Genomic DNA, 13,492 nt, shown 5'->3' on the forward strand with positions numbered 1-13,492 from the left:
GGAGAGTAATTTCTAAGAACAGATATGAGAACAAACCCACAAACAACAACTATGGTCCATTGTGAACATTTTGCCAAATGAGTTCTTTTTAAGGATGACTACTGTAACTGCTTTGTAAAAAAACAAAAAAGAACAGACAAAAACAAAACTAAGTAACAAAACATGTAAAGATAGTAAAGACGGTGAGGACACCATACCTTCCCTTGCTGTGTACTCATTGTCTTCGATTACTCGAGCAAGGCCAAAATCTGCAATTTTGCACATGAGTGACTCAGAGACCAGAACGTTAGCCGCTCGTAGGTCTCGGTGAATGTAGTTCTTCCTCTCGATGTATGCCATTCCCTCTGCAATCTGAAACCAGAAAGAGGCTCTCATTTTCAGTTTAGGGTCGGCTATCACGGAGGACCATCAAGGAAAACCAAAATATGTACGAGTTCCTGAAACCTTTCATGGATTGTTCATCCCAAGTTTTAAGCACAGTAGGTACATTACAATTAATATTTTGAGTCCTTTTTAAAAGAGCTGCCCCCACCCCAAATCTCCAATATAGGGGTCACATCTCAATGTGATTTTTCACACAGCTGCATGCCTTGACATTTTCTAACTGAGGGGGCTCTTTTTAAGACCCTACTAAATTCTTGCACGGAGATACACAGGTATCATGATCCCAGTGTTTCAAATGAGAAAACAGAGCTGGAGAAGGCGACATGCTAATACGAATTAAGTGACTGGGGTATCAAGGACAGGATGTCCTTGGTCAGCAGCATCCATGCGGGCTGGTTAATCAACAGCAGCCCGCAGAACCGGTTCTCTGAGTTCTCTCTGCTCCATGTTCCAGAAGGAACAGATTCACCCTGACCACAAAGCAGGACAGCAGGAAAGCATCCAAGATTTAAACAGAACCATAAAGTAGGGGAGGTGAGACTCTTCCTTCATTGCATGCTAGAAAATTGGGTTTTTAAGGAAATCAAAAAGCAATGTTTAGGGAGCACATTACCCAATTATAAAGATAAAGATCTGGAAGGAAGGAAGGAAAGAATGATGTCCCCAGCTCTGGTGAGCAGTGACAAGGCAGCTCTAATTAGGATTCTGTCACAGAGGAATGAGTGTATTCATCTGGATTCTACGTCAAATTCCGGCAGTCTCAGCTCGGAGGACCTGACTTCTCCCACTGGTGCCCTCCTTTCACAGCTCCTTTCAGTGAGGCCCTGCTGCTTTGCTTTGTAGGGAGCGCTGCTTCCTGGCTGTGCTACTCCTGGACCCTCCCCCACACCGCCTTTCTCACCTCCCCTTGGCCAATCCCTACATTTACCTTCTGCCCACAAGGCCTTCCCTGAACTCCTCTTGGCTGATTTCTCTTCACTCTCTGCCCACCCTCAATGGTGGATTCATAAGAAAACCATCCGCCCCTACTGATCAGAGCCCCGTCGTATTTTCCTGCTGTTCCGCGGGCTCACTTCTGTCATGCCTGCCTCAGGGCAGAGGCCGCCCCTTGGACCTTGTCAGTCTTCACGTGTACCTATTGGAACCCTCAACCTTGTCACCAGACTGCTTCTCAGAAAGTTCTTCAGGAAATGCGCTGGGTTTTCAGTGCTACTAGAGTACTACGTTGCCAGCACACTGGCTGCAGGAATTGGGCAGATGGGATTTTCACGGCCACAAAAGTCTGGCGTGTAATAATGAGCACACACGAGGGCAGTCTCTCAGTGTCCCTTCAGCCCGGCAGCTTGCATCTGACCGACCCCGAGGAACACCGTTTTGAACTGAGGAAATCGTACATCAGGAAGAACAGCAGAGGTCAGATCTTTTGTTTCTGCAGAATGACAATTTAATAACGTACGGTGTTTCCAAGCAAGAGTAGCATGCGTGGTCCTTGAACAGTGCTGGTCAAATGCAGAAGACCCAGGAGGGTGTGACCCCTACCAGTGATGCTGGAGTCGGGTCCCTGCCCTCACCCTGGACCACGGCGTCCCTCGGCAAGAATACTTTAATCCTCTATGCGAGTCCCACCAGGTCACTCCCTGCTTAAAACTAGCTTCAAGATAAGTCTGAAACTTTTTTAAACGATTTTACTTAATTATTTGTAGAGAGAGAGAGTGAGCACAAGCAGGGGAAGCTGGAGAGGGCGAAGCAGAGCAGGGAGCCCCACCTGGGGCTTGGTCCCAGGACCCTGGGATCACAACCTGAGCCAAAGGCAGACGCTTAATTGACTGAGCCACCAGGCATCCAGCGTCTGAACTCCTTACCACTGCTCTGCAGCCCTGTGTGACCCGGCCCCTGCTCAGCCCTCCCGCCTCCTCCCCGGTGACCAGCTCCTGTCCTGTATCCTATAACCTGTTTCCAGAGCTGCCTCTGCTTGGAACATTCAGTCTTGGCCCTTGGGCTGGGCCAACTCATTCTGTAGGCCTCAGTGGAGATGTCACTTCCTCCAGGGAGCCTTCCTAATCTGCCTGGTCCCAGGACACCCCCCCCTCCTGTTTACCTGCAGGAATGTAAATCCCTCAGAGCAGGTGTAATGCGTGCACATTCCTGTCCTTGGGCCCTTAGGTCACATTCCAATAGCTATATATAGACGGGGGCAGGAACCCCAAAGAGCCAAAGCTGGCCGCCATCTCAGGCGGGGCCTGCACCTGCATTTGGCTGTAGCCGTGAGGGACCTGTGCTGGGCCCCTCTCTAGGGATGCAGACTGACCCACACAGATGCGTGCTGGTGGCACGGACGGAGCCTCTAGGACACGGCACCAACTATCCACGTCTCACTTATTCTTGCTGGTGGATTTTAATGACCTACCTATTATATCTGTCATTCCTCTCAGAACTCTGAAGAGGCTGAAAGGAAATTTCTTTCCCAGAGTCACACCACAGGTTAGTGCAGTGGTTTGAAGTCAGCTGAATTTCCCTTCTGTGCATTTAGCAGTTAAGTCTCAATCCTATGCTAGTATTTCTTAACTTTGGCTCACCTAGGCCTCACTCTCACTCAATTAAACCTGAACTATGGGAGTGGGGCCTCCCCAGGTGATTTCAACAGACAACCCAGGTGCAGAACCGCTCTAGACCCTTGTGATACGAAGTGTGGCCTTCGGGCCAGGAGCAGCCTTAACATCAAGCGGGAGCTTGGCAGAAGTGTGGCATTTTGGACTTGAACCCAGATGTGTTCATTCAGAATCCGAATTTTAACAAGATTCCTAGGTGATGTGCCTGCACATTAAAGTTTCAGAAGCACCACACTAGATCATACACTTTTTTAAACTTAAGCTATTTTATGATTCAAAGTTCTACATGGGGGGGCGCCTGGGTGGTTCAGTCAGGTAAGTATCTGCCTTTGGCTCAGGTCATGATCCCCGGGTTCTGGCATCAAGCCCTGCATCAGACTCCCTGCTCAGTGGGGAGCCTGCTTCTCCCTCTCCCCTGCTTGTGTTCTTTTTCGCTCTCTCTTTTAAGATCTAAAAGAAAAAAAAATTCTACTTACACTGGAAGGAGCTCTTGATCTCAACACATTACCTACAACCTCATAATGCCTGGGAAAGGAAGCTCACACAACTCAGCTTAAGCCACAGAATGAGCAGGGTGAGCACAGATGGCAGTAAGGAGCCTGGGCCAGGAGGGAGCAGGCTAAGGTTTGGGGCCTGATGACAGAGGTGCTGGGAATGCCCTGGCTGAAGACCTAGTCCATCGACAGCTCAACATGTGTGTCTTGAGCCTCTGTGTTTCCTATCACTCAGGGAGAGACTCCTCCAGTCTACGGCTTGGGGACAGGGGACCGTGGCCTCCCTCTCTCTGTATCATGCTTCTGGGGCTGGGCCATTACCTCGAGGACTTGGGAATGATTTGATCTTCATGTTTTGAATCATATGAAGAGATGCTCTTCATCCTGGACCACAGCGGCCTCACACAGCCAGGACCGGAGAGGTACAAACTCGAGAAGACCTCAACTCTTGTAAACTCCCTGCTGAGGCTACCGAAGGAATGAAACAAGTCTCTTATGATCATGTGCTCATTCCTAACTCTGTAGGAGAGAGTCTGCATGTGATGCTACTGGAAAGTTGAAATAAAAAGTGCCCCCCCACCCCATTACTCAAGACAAGAGCACTCGTGTAAGAAGACAACGTTAGTGATGTTTTCCGACTCTGGGTTTAAAGCTGATTTACGTTTAGGTGTGCTTTGCATTTCTCAGGTCCTTCAGCTCACAGACACGGCGAATGTACATTTCCTAGTTCCTCTTTTTGCCCCTTCAGTGGAATATATGATGAGGACATTTCTCCCTTGGGTGTGTGTGTGTGTGTGTGTGTGTGTTGTGTTCTGCCATCCTGGGAGGGCCAAGAGGAATTATTAAGATGGTGTCCCTGAGCCAGTAACCCCACATGGGTTCTGGTGAACTTTTAGGCATCTACTACCTGGTGCAAGTTCTAGGCACAGGGGCCATATTAAAAATGCTACTCCCCAAGATAAAGGACAGTCTTCTGGTCAGGGGCTCCAGGAGCAGACTTCCAGGCCCATGCACTGCAAGTTTTTCAGAGGCCGTTTGGATGCTGTGTCAGAGAAAAGGAATTGCTCATCTGGTCCCAGCAGATGTACTCTCCACGGCCCACAACAAGGTCGAGGGCGCCATGTCCTCTGGGGGTGGGGAGTGACCCAGCTGTCTTGGCTGGTGGGATAGCTGGATCAGGGGTGGATTTCAGACCCTCCTCAGCCTCTCAGAGGGCCCCTACCGGCACACTCTACACAGTAGTGTTGCCAGCATGTGTCTATTTCCTGATATATTCGTATCTACAGATGCTATTTTACACACACGCAAATACGTAGACATACACGGCCAGCTTTCAGAACGCCAACATTCCGTAAAGCACTGAGGCCTCTGTGTCCTCTGCTTATCACGTTTGACGACACAAACATGCATACACCCATCGCGCCTGTGTGCACGCTGACGATGACCAAAGTGGGGACAGAACACAAAATCTAGAGTTCTATTTACTTTGCAAATACATTTCTTTCCCCAGAGTACAAGGTCAGAAATCAGACCAAAGTTTTCAGACGCATGTGAGCTGAACTAACAAATTTGAATTCCTTCTCCCGCATGAACGTTCAGATGGAAGGTCTGTGTTCCTCTTCCTAAAATGAGGAGTAAACATGGCGGGCAGCTCTGCAGACCCACTTCACACATCCCTGCCTGGGCTGCTCTGAGGAAGGCAACAGGGCTCCCGCTCTCTGAGTGACATACAGCTTCCCTCATCAAATACGTTGACTGAGAAGTGAGTTGCCAGTGGCCAACTGGGGACCTCAGTACAGTTCTGCTTGGGGCAGGAAATACCTAAGGACTCCAGCTTCTGGATAAATGCCCAATGGGCTTATTTTATGGGGAATACAACTCTAGAGGGAAAAAAAATCTCAGTTATGTTTTTACATACCAAAGCAGAGCTCAAATAATTCTCCTAAAAAGTGACCTTCCTTGCTAGCAATGACCAGAGAGGTCACTCATCTCTTCCTGTTTTTCTCAGAGGACCAATCAGAAGTGTGTCAACCCAGCATCTCACACAGTGCACACGATCCAGTTTCCAGCAGGCTCTCTCCCATTCAGATGCTCGGGCTCCGAGCCTTCAGTGGCCTGTCCCAAGCCTGTGCTCTGTGGATGGGTTGCTTGGCACCCACACTGGGTTGCTTTCCCCAGAGAATCTGAGTGATGATTTGGACAAATAACAAAATGTTTGTGTGGACTGCCTTGCTCTGGAAGTCTTGCTCTGGTGTTCTTATGATTCATCCTAATTACTATCACTTTTCTGAGAAATTGGCAAATAACAAGCTATCTTGCTTAGTGAGTTATTTATTATTTTAATGAGCAGAAGCCCACATTTGAGTCAGATGACGGAGGGAATAAAGGAATGAAAAGAACCTAATTGAGGGACTCAATGTGATCTCTCAAGCAAAGCTAAAATCTGCCCCAGGAAATTCCAGCCTAAATGAGAATCTGGAACTGAAAATACAACCTGTCTTAGAATTGGCTGGTTGGAAAACATTTGTCATCTCGACAAGCAATGAGAGAAATTAAACAAGAAAAGCGCCAAAAGGCAGGAAAGAATAAAAATCTGGTTTAATTGCTTTACCTGTTCTAGTAGGCATCAATAACTTTATTCTTTAGATATGTATTACCTTCCTACACTTTGGAAAAATAGAATTTAAATACTTAATCCCTTTCAAAAGTCCTAGGAAGTGTGTGAAATAATGATAATGATAATATTAGTAAGCTGGAATGGGACCAATGAAAAGAAATTGGGTAAAACCTACAGTCTATGTGAAGGACCCTTTGTATCAGGGAGCCCCCTGGGGTCAGTCTGACCTATAGACCATTTAATGACCACAGTAAAATAGAATGTAAAGACAATAGGGAACTTTCGAAAAAAAAGCCTAAGTAAGAACACATCTCCTCTGTACTACAAATACGACAGCATTTATTTTATAGCCCTTGATAGTTTTTGCAGAAACACTTTTCTATTTATATTCATTGATCTTTCCGTACTGGAGTCCTACGCTCTTCAATCTGTAATTTGGTAGAGGAAGGGATGGGACAGAGAGCTCATTCCTTGCTGTGTTTGGGGTGAAAATTCCTTAGAAATGTTTTAGCTTTATTTGGTTATTATGTTTTTCTTTACTCTTCTCTTTCAAGTGAAACTGCTAAGAAGCAGTGAAGTGTATCACTTTGATTGGGGTGGTGACAGTGATGATTATAGCTAGCACCCTAACTCTGCCCAGGCATTTATAATCCCTAAAACAAGCCTATGAGGCAGGCAATATTCACAGATAAGGAAGCTAAGTCTTGGAGAAGGTAATTTTTTTTTTCCTGGATAAACTTGGACTTGAATCCAAGTTTGGCTGGTCTCACCATCTGTGTTCTTAACCATTCATCCAAACTGGCTTCTTTCTTTACAAAGAGGTTCAAACAGTGGAATGCTCACAGGAAGGTACAAGGAGGGAAAAGAGAAATTAAGAAACAGGATAATTTATAGAGTGGCCAAGTTAAAGTTTGCAGTCTGTCAGACTACCTTCAAAGCTCAAAGATGAGGGCAGTTTCCTATATGCAAACTTAGGGCTGGTGAGGTTCCTGTGACTGGCCAACATTTAATTCATCCAACAGTATGCAAGGATGTCTCAGGGGGACACTGACAGTATTAATGAATATCATATTCAAATCAGTAAGTTTCCATGAAGGAAACTTCTTTTGCTTCTTTAGCAAAAAAGGAAAACACGTTTTTCAACTAATATCCATAGATGTTCTCTTACAGAAACTTGTTGGAGTACTTCACACACATTAGGATGGCTATTACAAAGACAAACAAACAAGCAAAAAACAAACAAAAAAGCAGAAAATAAGTGTTGGTGAGTATGTGGAGAAACTGGAACCCTTGTGCAATGCTGGTGAGAATGTAAAATGGTGCAGCCATATGGAAGTCAGAATGGGTATTCTTAAAAAAAATTACCATACAAACATGGAATTACCCTGTGATCCATCAATTCCACTTCTGGGTATATCCCCCCCCACCACCAAAATTAAAAGCAGGTGTTTGTATAATATGTAACAGATATTTGTACACCTCTGTTCATAGTAGCATTTTTCACAAAAGCCAAAATGTGGAAACAACCTAAGTATCCACTGATGAAAGAATGGATAACCAAAATGTGATCTATTATTATTTAGCTTTAAAAAGGAATAAAATGTTATTTAGCCTTAAAAAGAAATGGAACTTTGACATGTGCATGGATGAAAATTAAGGACATTATATTAAAGGAAATAAGCCAGTCACAAAATGGCAAATACTGTACGATCCACTCATAGTACATACTTCGAGCAATCAAATTCATAGAAACAGAAGAGAATGGTTGTCAAAGGGCAGTGGGAGGGAGAATGGGAAGGTGTTTAGTGGGTATAGAGTTTTATTTTTGCCAGATGAAGAGAATTCTGGAGATGGACGATGGTAATGATTGCACAACAACGTGAATGTACTTATTGCCATTGAACTGGGCCCCTAAAAATGATGAAAATGGTGAATTTTATGTTCTGTATATTTTAGCCCCCCTCCCCTCTCAAGCACACACACATAAAACTGTCTTGGAAGCCTCCCACTGTAGGAAAGCAGGATGAGCACCCAGCAAAGGCTCTTTGCCTTTGGCAGCTCATGGTGGCACACCAGATGGGTGCACGCATGTACACTGGAGTGGGACCAGACCAAAGTGCGAAGCAGCCACAGCTCCTCCCATGTCACTTCTTCCCCCTTGGCAGTTCCTCAGTCCAGCCTCAGCTAAACCTGGCTACGATGAGAATGTGTAACTAGGGATTGGCAGGAAGCAGAGGGATTACCGATGATGCCTCAGGAGAGTGGGACAGTTGTGATGAGGGTTCTGAAACCTTAGAATGACTCAGCTTGGGTTTATATAAAACGGGGGTGAGTTTCTTCTTGAAGCCTCAAGCTTTCCACCCTGTAAAATGGTGCTAATAGTAGCAACCTGGTAAAGCCCAGATGAGAATGACAAGGAGTATGGAAAAATGCTCGATGAGAGATTATTACTCTCATGACTACTCCTGCTGCTAATCTTAATCACAGAAAGACCCAAATCCAGATTTGGCTCATAATGGTGAACTGACAAACAGTAGAGCTGATCTTGATCTTGGAGAACCACGGGGCCAGTGGCGGGAAGCTGCCAGCATGGTACGCCAGGGCAGCCCTGAGCACGCCAGCTGGCAGTCCTCCGCCGGCCAGCTCCCTCTGGCTGAGAGGCTGCCACCAACCTTGGCAGAAGCTGACTTCCGGACTCTGCATGACCAGCTAGCTCCCTTCTACCAAATACCTGAGAAGGTAAAGGGATGACCTGCCAAAGATCACAACCTGCCCTGGCCGTTGTGAAAGAGACTCACCAGTTCTGTACAATGGATAAATGGCACGCGGGGATTGGAAATAGCCTTTGCTTATTGTCCCCTCTGCTGCATTAATTTTGCTGTTACTATGACAATCTAAGTGAACTATTCCTTGATCTGTGGCTAATGAGCCACGCGACTGCTCATCACCTTGAAAAGAGAAGGAACTAAATAGTTCACGACTTCTCCCACTGAGGGAGGAAAAGAAAGAGAGAGAGAAAAAAATGCTCTGCTCTCATTTCTGAACTTGAATGTGGATAGCCTCTGAGGTGGAATATGAACCAACCCAGATATTTCCCCCCAAAAATCTCAAACTGAGAAACAATTCACTCCACTCATATGCCAAATTTTGCTCAGTGAAAACAAGTTGGGAATATGAAGAGACTTACAAACATTCATGTTCTGATCTGGTTATCTGGTTACTGGGGGCAGGGAAAGGACGGGGGAAATAAAATAAAGTAAATTTGTACTAGTGAACACTGGAGACTCTTCTTATGTTATCTGTAAGGGACTGTTAAGGAAATCACAATACAATCACAGGAGTAGAATAGTGTACTATAAAGATACAGACGTATTAGTGAAGGATTTTTCATAACATGAAAAATTATAATATTCAGTCCAATACATATAAACAGCACATACAGAACAAATCGAATGTGTAATTAGAAATACTTAAAATGGATGGCGATGAGCTAACTGAAAAAATGAGCAAAAGTTTAAAGAAAGAGTTTCCAGAAAAACGAACTGCAAAGAATAAATATAGAAAAAGCTGTCTGACCTCATCTATGTTAAATAAACACAAGTTGTAATAAAGACTGCTAAATCTGACTTATTGGACTGGATCAGAAATACTAACAAAACCCAGTTTGAGCAAGGGGATGAAGCTAAAGATACTCTCATGTTTTTGGAAAGACGTTCAGAGATAACTATTAAAGCTGAAAATGTATACACACTTTTGGCAGATCTACAACCTACAACTTATCATCCAAGCACACTTGCACAAGTATACAAACATGCAGAGAAGGCTCTTCCCCATATACATTTTCCTACAGTAAAAACAAAAACAAGAAAGCCCCAGAAAATAACACAAATGTCCATCAATAAGGCAATAGTTAAATAAATCACAGGACATTTAGAGAGGAACAGAAATAAGTGGCTTTAAAAGAATGAGAGGGATCATTCTACACTGATACAAAAAAAATATTTCAGATATGTTACAGAACTGCAGCATGGTACATATGGTGGATTTCCATGGGGGCTGGGGAGGAATGGCCATAATCTATGTGGGTACCTGGAAAGCTGCATTTGAGTTGTTAAAATTAGGACCAAGGAATCGGGGTATAAGGCTTTTAGTTTCTAAGCTATAGTATAATTAGACTTTTGTTTTTTAACCCACTATCAGTATGATATTTAAGAAGTCATTGAACAAATAAAACAAAACTGAAATATAGCGTAAGAACACACAAAAATGCTTACAAGAGAATAATAAGATCTGAACACTATTTTGTCATTTTTTTCAATAATTCTATCGTAAGTATGTATTGACTTTAAAAAAAAACGATTTTATTTATTTATTTGAGAGAGGGGAAAAGTGAGAGAGATCACAGGGAGAGAGGGGAAAAGCGATTCACCACTGAGCAGAGAGCTCAATGTGGAACTTGATCCCAGGACCCTGAGATCATGACCTGAGCAGAAGGCAGACAGATGCTTAACCCGCTGAGCCACCCAAGCATCCCTGCATTGACTTCTAAAAGGAAAAAAACCTCTATGTAAAAAGAAAAAAAAATGAGATCTGATATAGATCACATTTTCTCAGAATATCCCAGAGCATAAATACTTGTTTTGTGATATAGGAACCTTGAAAGACCTCCAGGGTTATTCACTAAGTACGTATTCATTTATATGATCATGTCATACATACAGATGCCACAAGTTGACAGAGAGCAACTAGGGGTGTAACTGAGTGTCTAGTCACTTGTAACTTCACAGGACACTCTTAGTATGTTAAAAGACTGAAGATCACTGTCATTCTGAGGCAGGGTCTTCCATTAGACAATCTTGAGACCAACTTCCATTTATTTGCACCCTGTCCAGGCTGCCCTCTGGGAGCCTCATCCTGTTCCAGGTGCCGTGGGCAACTGAACATAGTCCCTAATCTTGTGGAGTTGACTTCCCAGTGGGGCCAACAGACATACCCTATGTCCGACAGCCAAGAACTGAAGAAAATATATAGTCATAGGTGCCTTATTTCAACTCCAACAAAATACTTAAGAGAACTTGTGTTTCACTGGGTGGAAAGAACTCCCAGGCAAAGCCTGAGTTCTAGCTCTGAAATTAATCCCTGACTTATTTTTCCTGTGACCCATTTAAAGAAGTCCACCATGAGATCTGATAAATTCCAATATACCCGAGACAGATTTGCCATAATCTTTGTATTTCAACCCTCTTGAAATAAGTTTCCAAAATATCATGCGTTTATGAACGGAGCCCATGAAGGTTGCCTCTCATGTCGTCTTCCCTTTCCTGAGGGTATGGGAGCAGGAGGGGAAGCCGAAATGGCTGAATCTGGGGGAAAAGCACTGTCAAGTATTTTGTTTACCAGGTAGAATTCCTCTGTGCCTAATGACTGGAGGAAAGAGTCACTTGTCTTCATGATCTCAAAGGAGGGAGAGAAATTCAATCCTCCCCACTGGCTACAGGAAAAGCTGCAGTACATTTTACCCTTGAACAGCACAGGTTCTAATTGCATGGGATCATATGTGAATTTCTGTGGATAAATACAAGACAGTACTACAAATATATCCTCAGTATGATTTTCTTTTTAAAAAAAAAAAAAGATTTATTTATTTATTTATTTATTTTGTCAGAGAGAGAGAGAGGGACAGAGCGAGCACAGGCAGACAGAGTGGCAGGCAGAGGCAGAGGGAGAAGCAGGCTCCCTGCTGAGCAAGGAGCCCCATGTGGGACTTGATCCCAGGACGCTGGGATCATGACCTGAGCCGAAGGCAGCCGCTTAACCAACTGAGCCAGGCGTCCCTATTTATTTATTTATTTGTTTAAGAGAGTGAGCACACAGAGGGAGAGGGAGTGGGGGAAGCAGGCCTCCCCCTTGAGCAGGGAGCCAGATGTGGGACTCTATCCCAAGACCCTGGGATCGTGACTTGAGTTGAAGGGAGATGCTTAACTGACTGAGTCACCCAGCTGCCCCCTCCTTATGATTTTCTTAATAACATTTTTTTTTCTCTTTAGCTTACTTTATCATAATACAGTATGTAATATGTATAACATAACAAAATATGTGTTAATCAACTTTATGTTATCAGTAAGGCTTTGATCTAGTAGTTACATCTGGGGGGAGTCACAAGTTATACACCGATTTTCAGGGGCCTGGGGGGTTGTCAGTGGCCATAATGCCTGTGTTGTCCAAGGGTCAACTTTTCAAGATGTATGACCCCGAAAAACGATCACTCGCTTAGTTCAGCAAATTCTCAAGGGCAACGCTTTCTAGACATATCCAAGCCCCCAAGACATCTACAGCTTGTCCTGGGCCCTGCTTCTTAATTACTGATCTCAAAGAGAAGGACCCAGAAACCTACAGATTTTAAACAAGGGCCCAAGGGAGTCTTACAATAAGGCAAGTCCAGGAAGGCCTGTCACACAGACTTCCATACAAATAAAAGAATAAAACATTTATTAAATGATGGAATTTCTGAAAGACAGTCTATGGCAAGACTACCACTGCAGGCAGATAGCCACTGTGGGGTCTTCGGCCCATTTTCCAGTGAGGCAAAGAGCAACTGGAGGCTGAGAAGAGGAGGATGTTGATCTGATTTGGTTTTGAGGGCAGTGCTCTGGCTGCCGCATCACACGTGGGCTCTGGAGGAAGCAAGAGCTGAAGCACAAGACCAATCAGGCAGCTCCTCAGTAATTTGTTTTGAGAGAGAGCGTGGGACTTGGGTCAGTGTAACAGCGGTGGAGGAGTTAGGAATATGAATCTGTAGTAAAGGTAGAATCACCCAATTTGCAGAAGGATTGGATGTGCCACGTAGGAGAAGAGGGTCAACAATGACTTCAAGTCTGGGCCCTAGAAGGATGAAGTTACCTCCACCAGAAGGGAAGAAAGCTCTGGATGGGTAGGTTCTGGAGGGGGAAAGACAGGTGCTCAGTTCAGGCTGTGCTGAGTTGGACATGCCTGATACACATCCAAGTGGAGATGCTGAGTAAGCACTCAGCTTGGGGAGCAGATCGAGCTAGAGAGGAGCGCTTCAGAGCGCTCAGAGTATAGCCAACTGTGTTGGGTCAGGTAGAGCTCCCCCCTCAAATTCATGACCACCTGGACCCTCAGAACATGATTTACTTGGCAACAGAGTCTTTGTGGATTCAATTAGTTAAGGATCTCACCATGGAGTCCCACCCTGGGTTTAGAGCAGGTCCTAAATCCAATGACTGGTGTCCAAGACCCGTGTCTTACAAGGTAATGGCAGAGGGGGATTTGAGACATGGATGCAGAGAACCAGGCCTGTGAGGAAAGAGACAGACTGAAGCACTATTGCCACAAGCCAGGGAGCACAAGGAACCAGGAGGTGGACA

The 13,492-nt window shown here is 44.7% G+C and overlaps 1 protein-coding gene across 3 annotated transcripts in view; it reads right to left on the bottom strand.

Annotated features, from left to right (window-relative positions):
- The window catches only part of LOC111155370 (LYN proto-oncogene, Src family tyrosine kinase), a 117,099-nt gene that overhangs the window by 13,223 nt on the left and 90,384 nt on the right, over positions 1 to 13,492 (bottom strand). For all 3 annotated transcript variants that reach the window (XM_022515516.1, XM_022515514.1, XM_022515515.1), the window contains exon 11: positions 198 to 351. In XM_022515516.1, coding sequence (XP_022371224.1) covers positions 198 to 351 — 154 coding nt within the window. The remainder of the gene's footprint in view (positions 1 to 197; positions 352 to 13,492) is intronic.

Source organism: Enhydra lutris, unplaced genomic scaffold (assembly GCF_002288905.1).
Source record: "Enhydra lutris kenyoni isolate GAN:26980312 unplaced genomic scaffold, ASM228890v2 scaffoldscaffold41, whole genome shotgun sequence".
Classification (NCBI taxonomy): domain Eukaryota; kingdom Metazoa; phylum Chordata; class Mammalia; order Carnivora; family Mustelidae; genus Enhydra; species Enhydra lutris.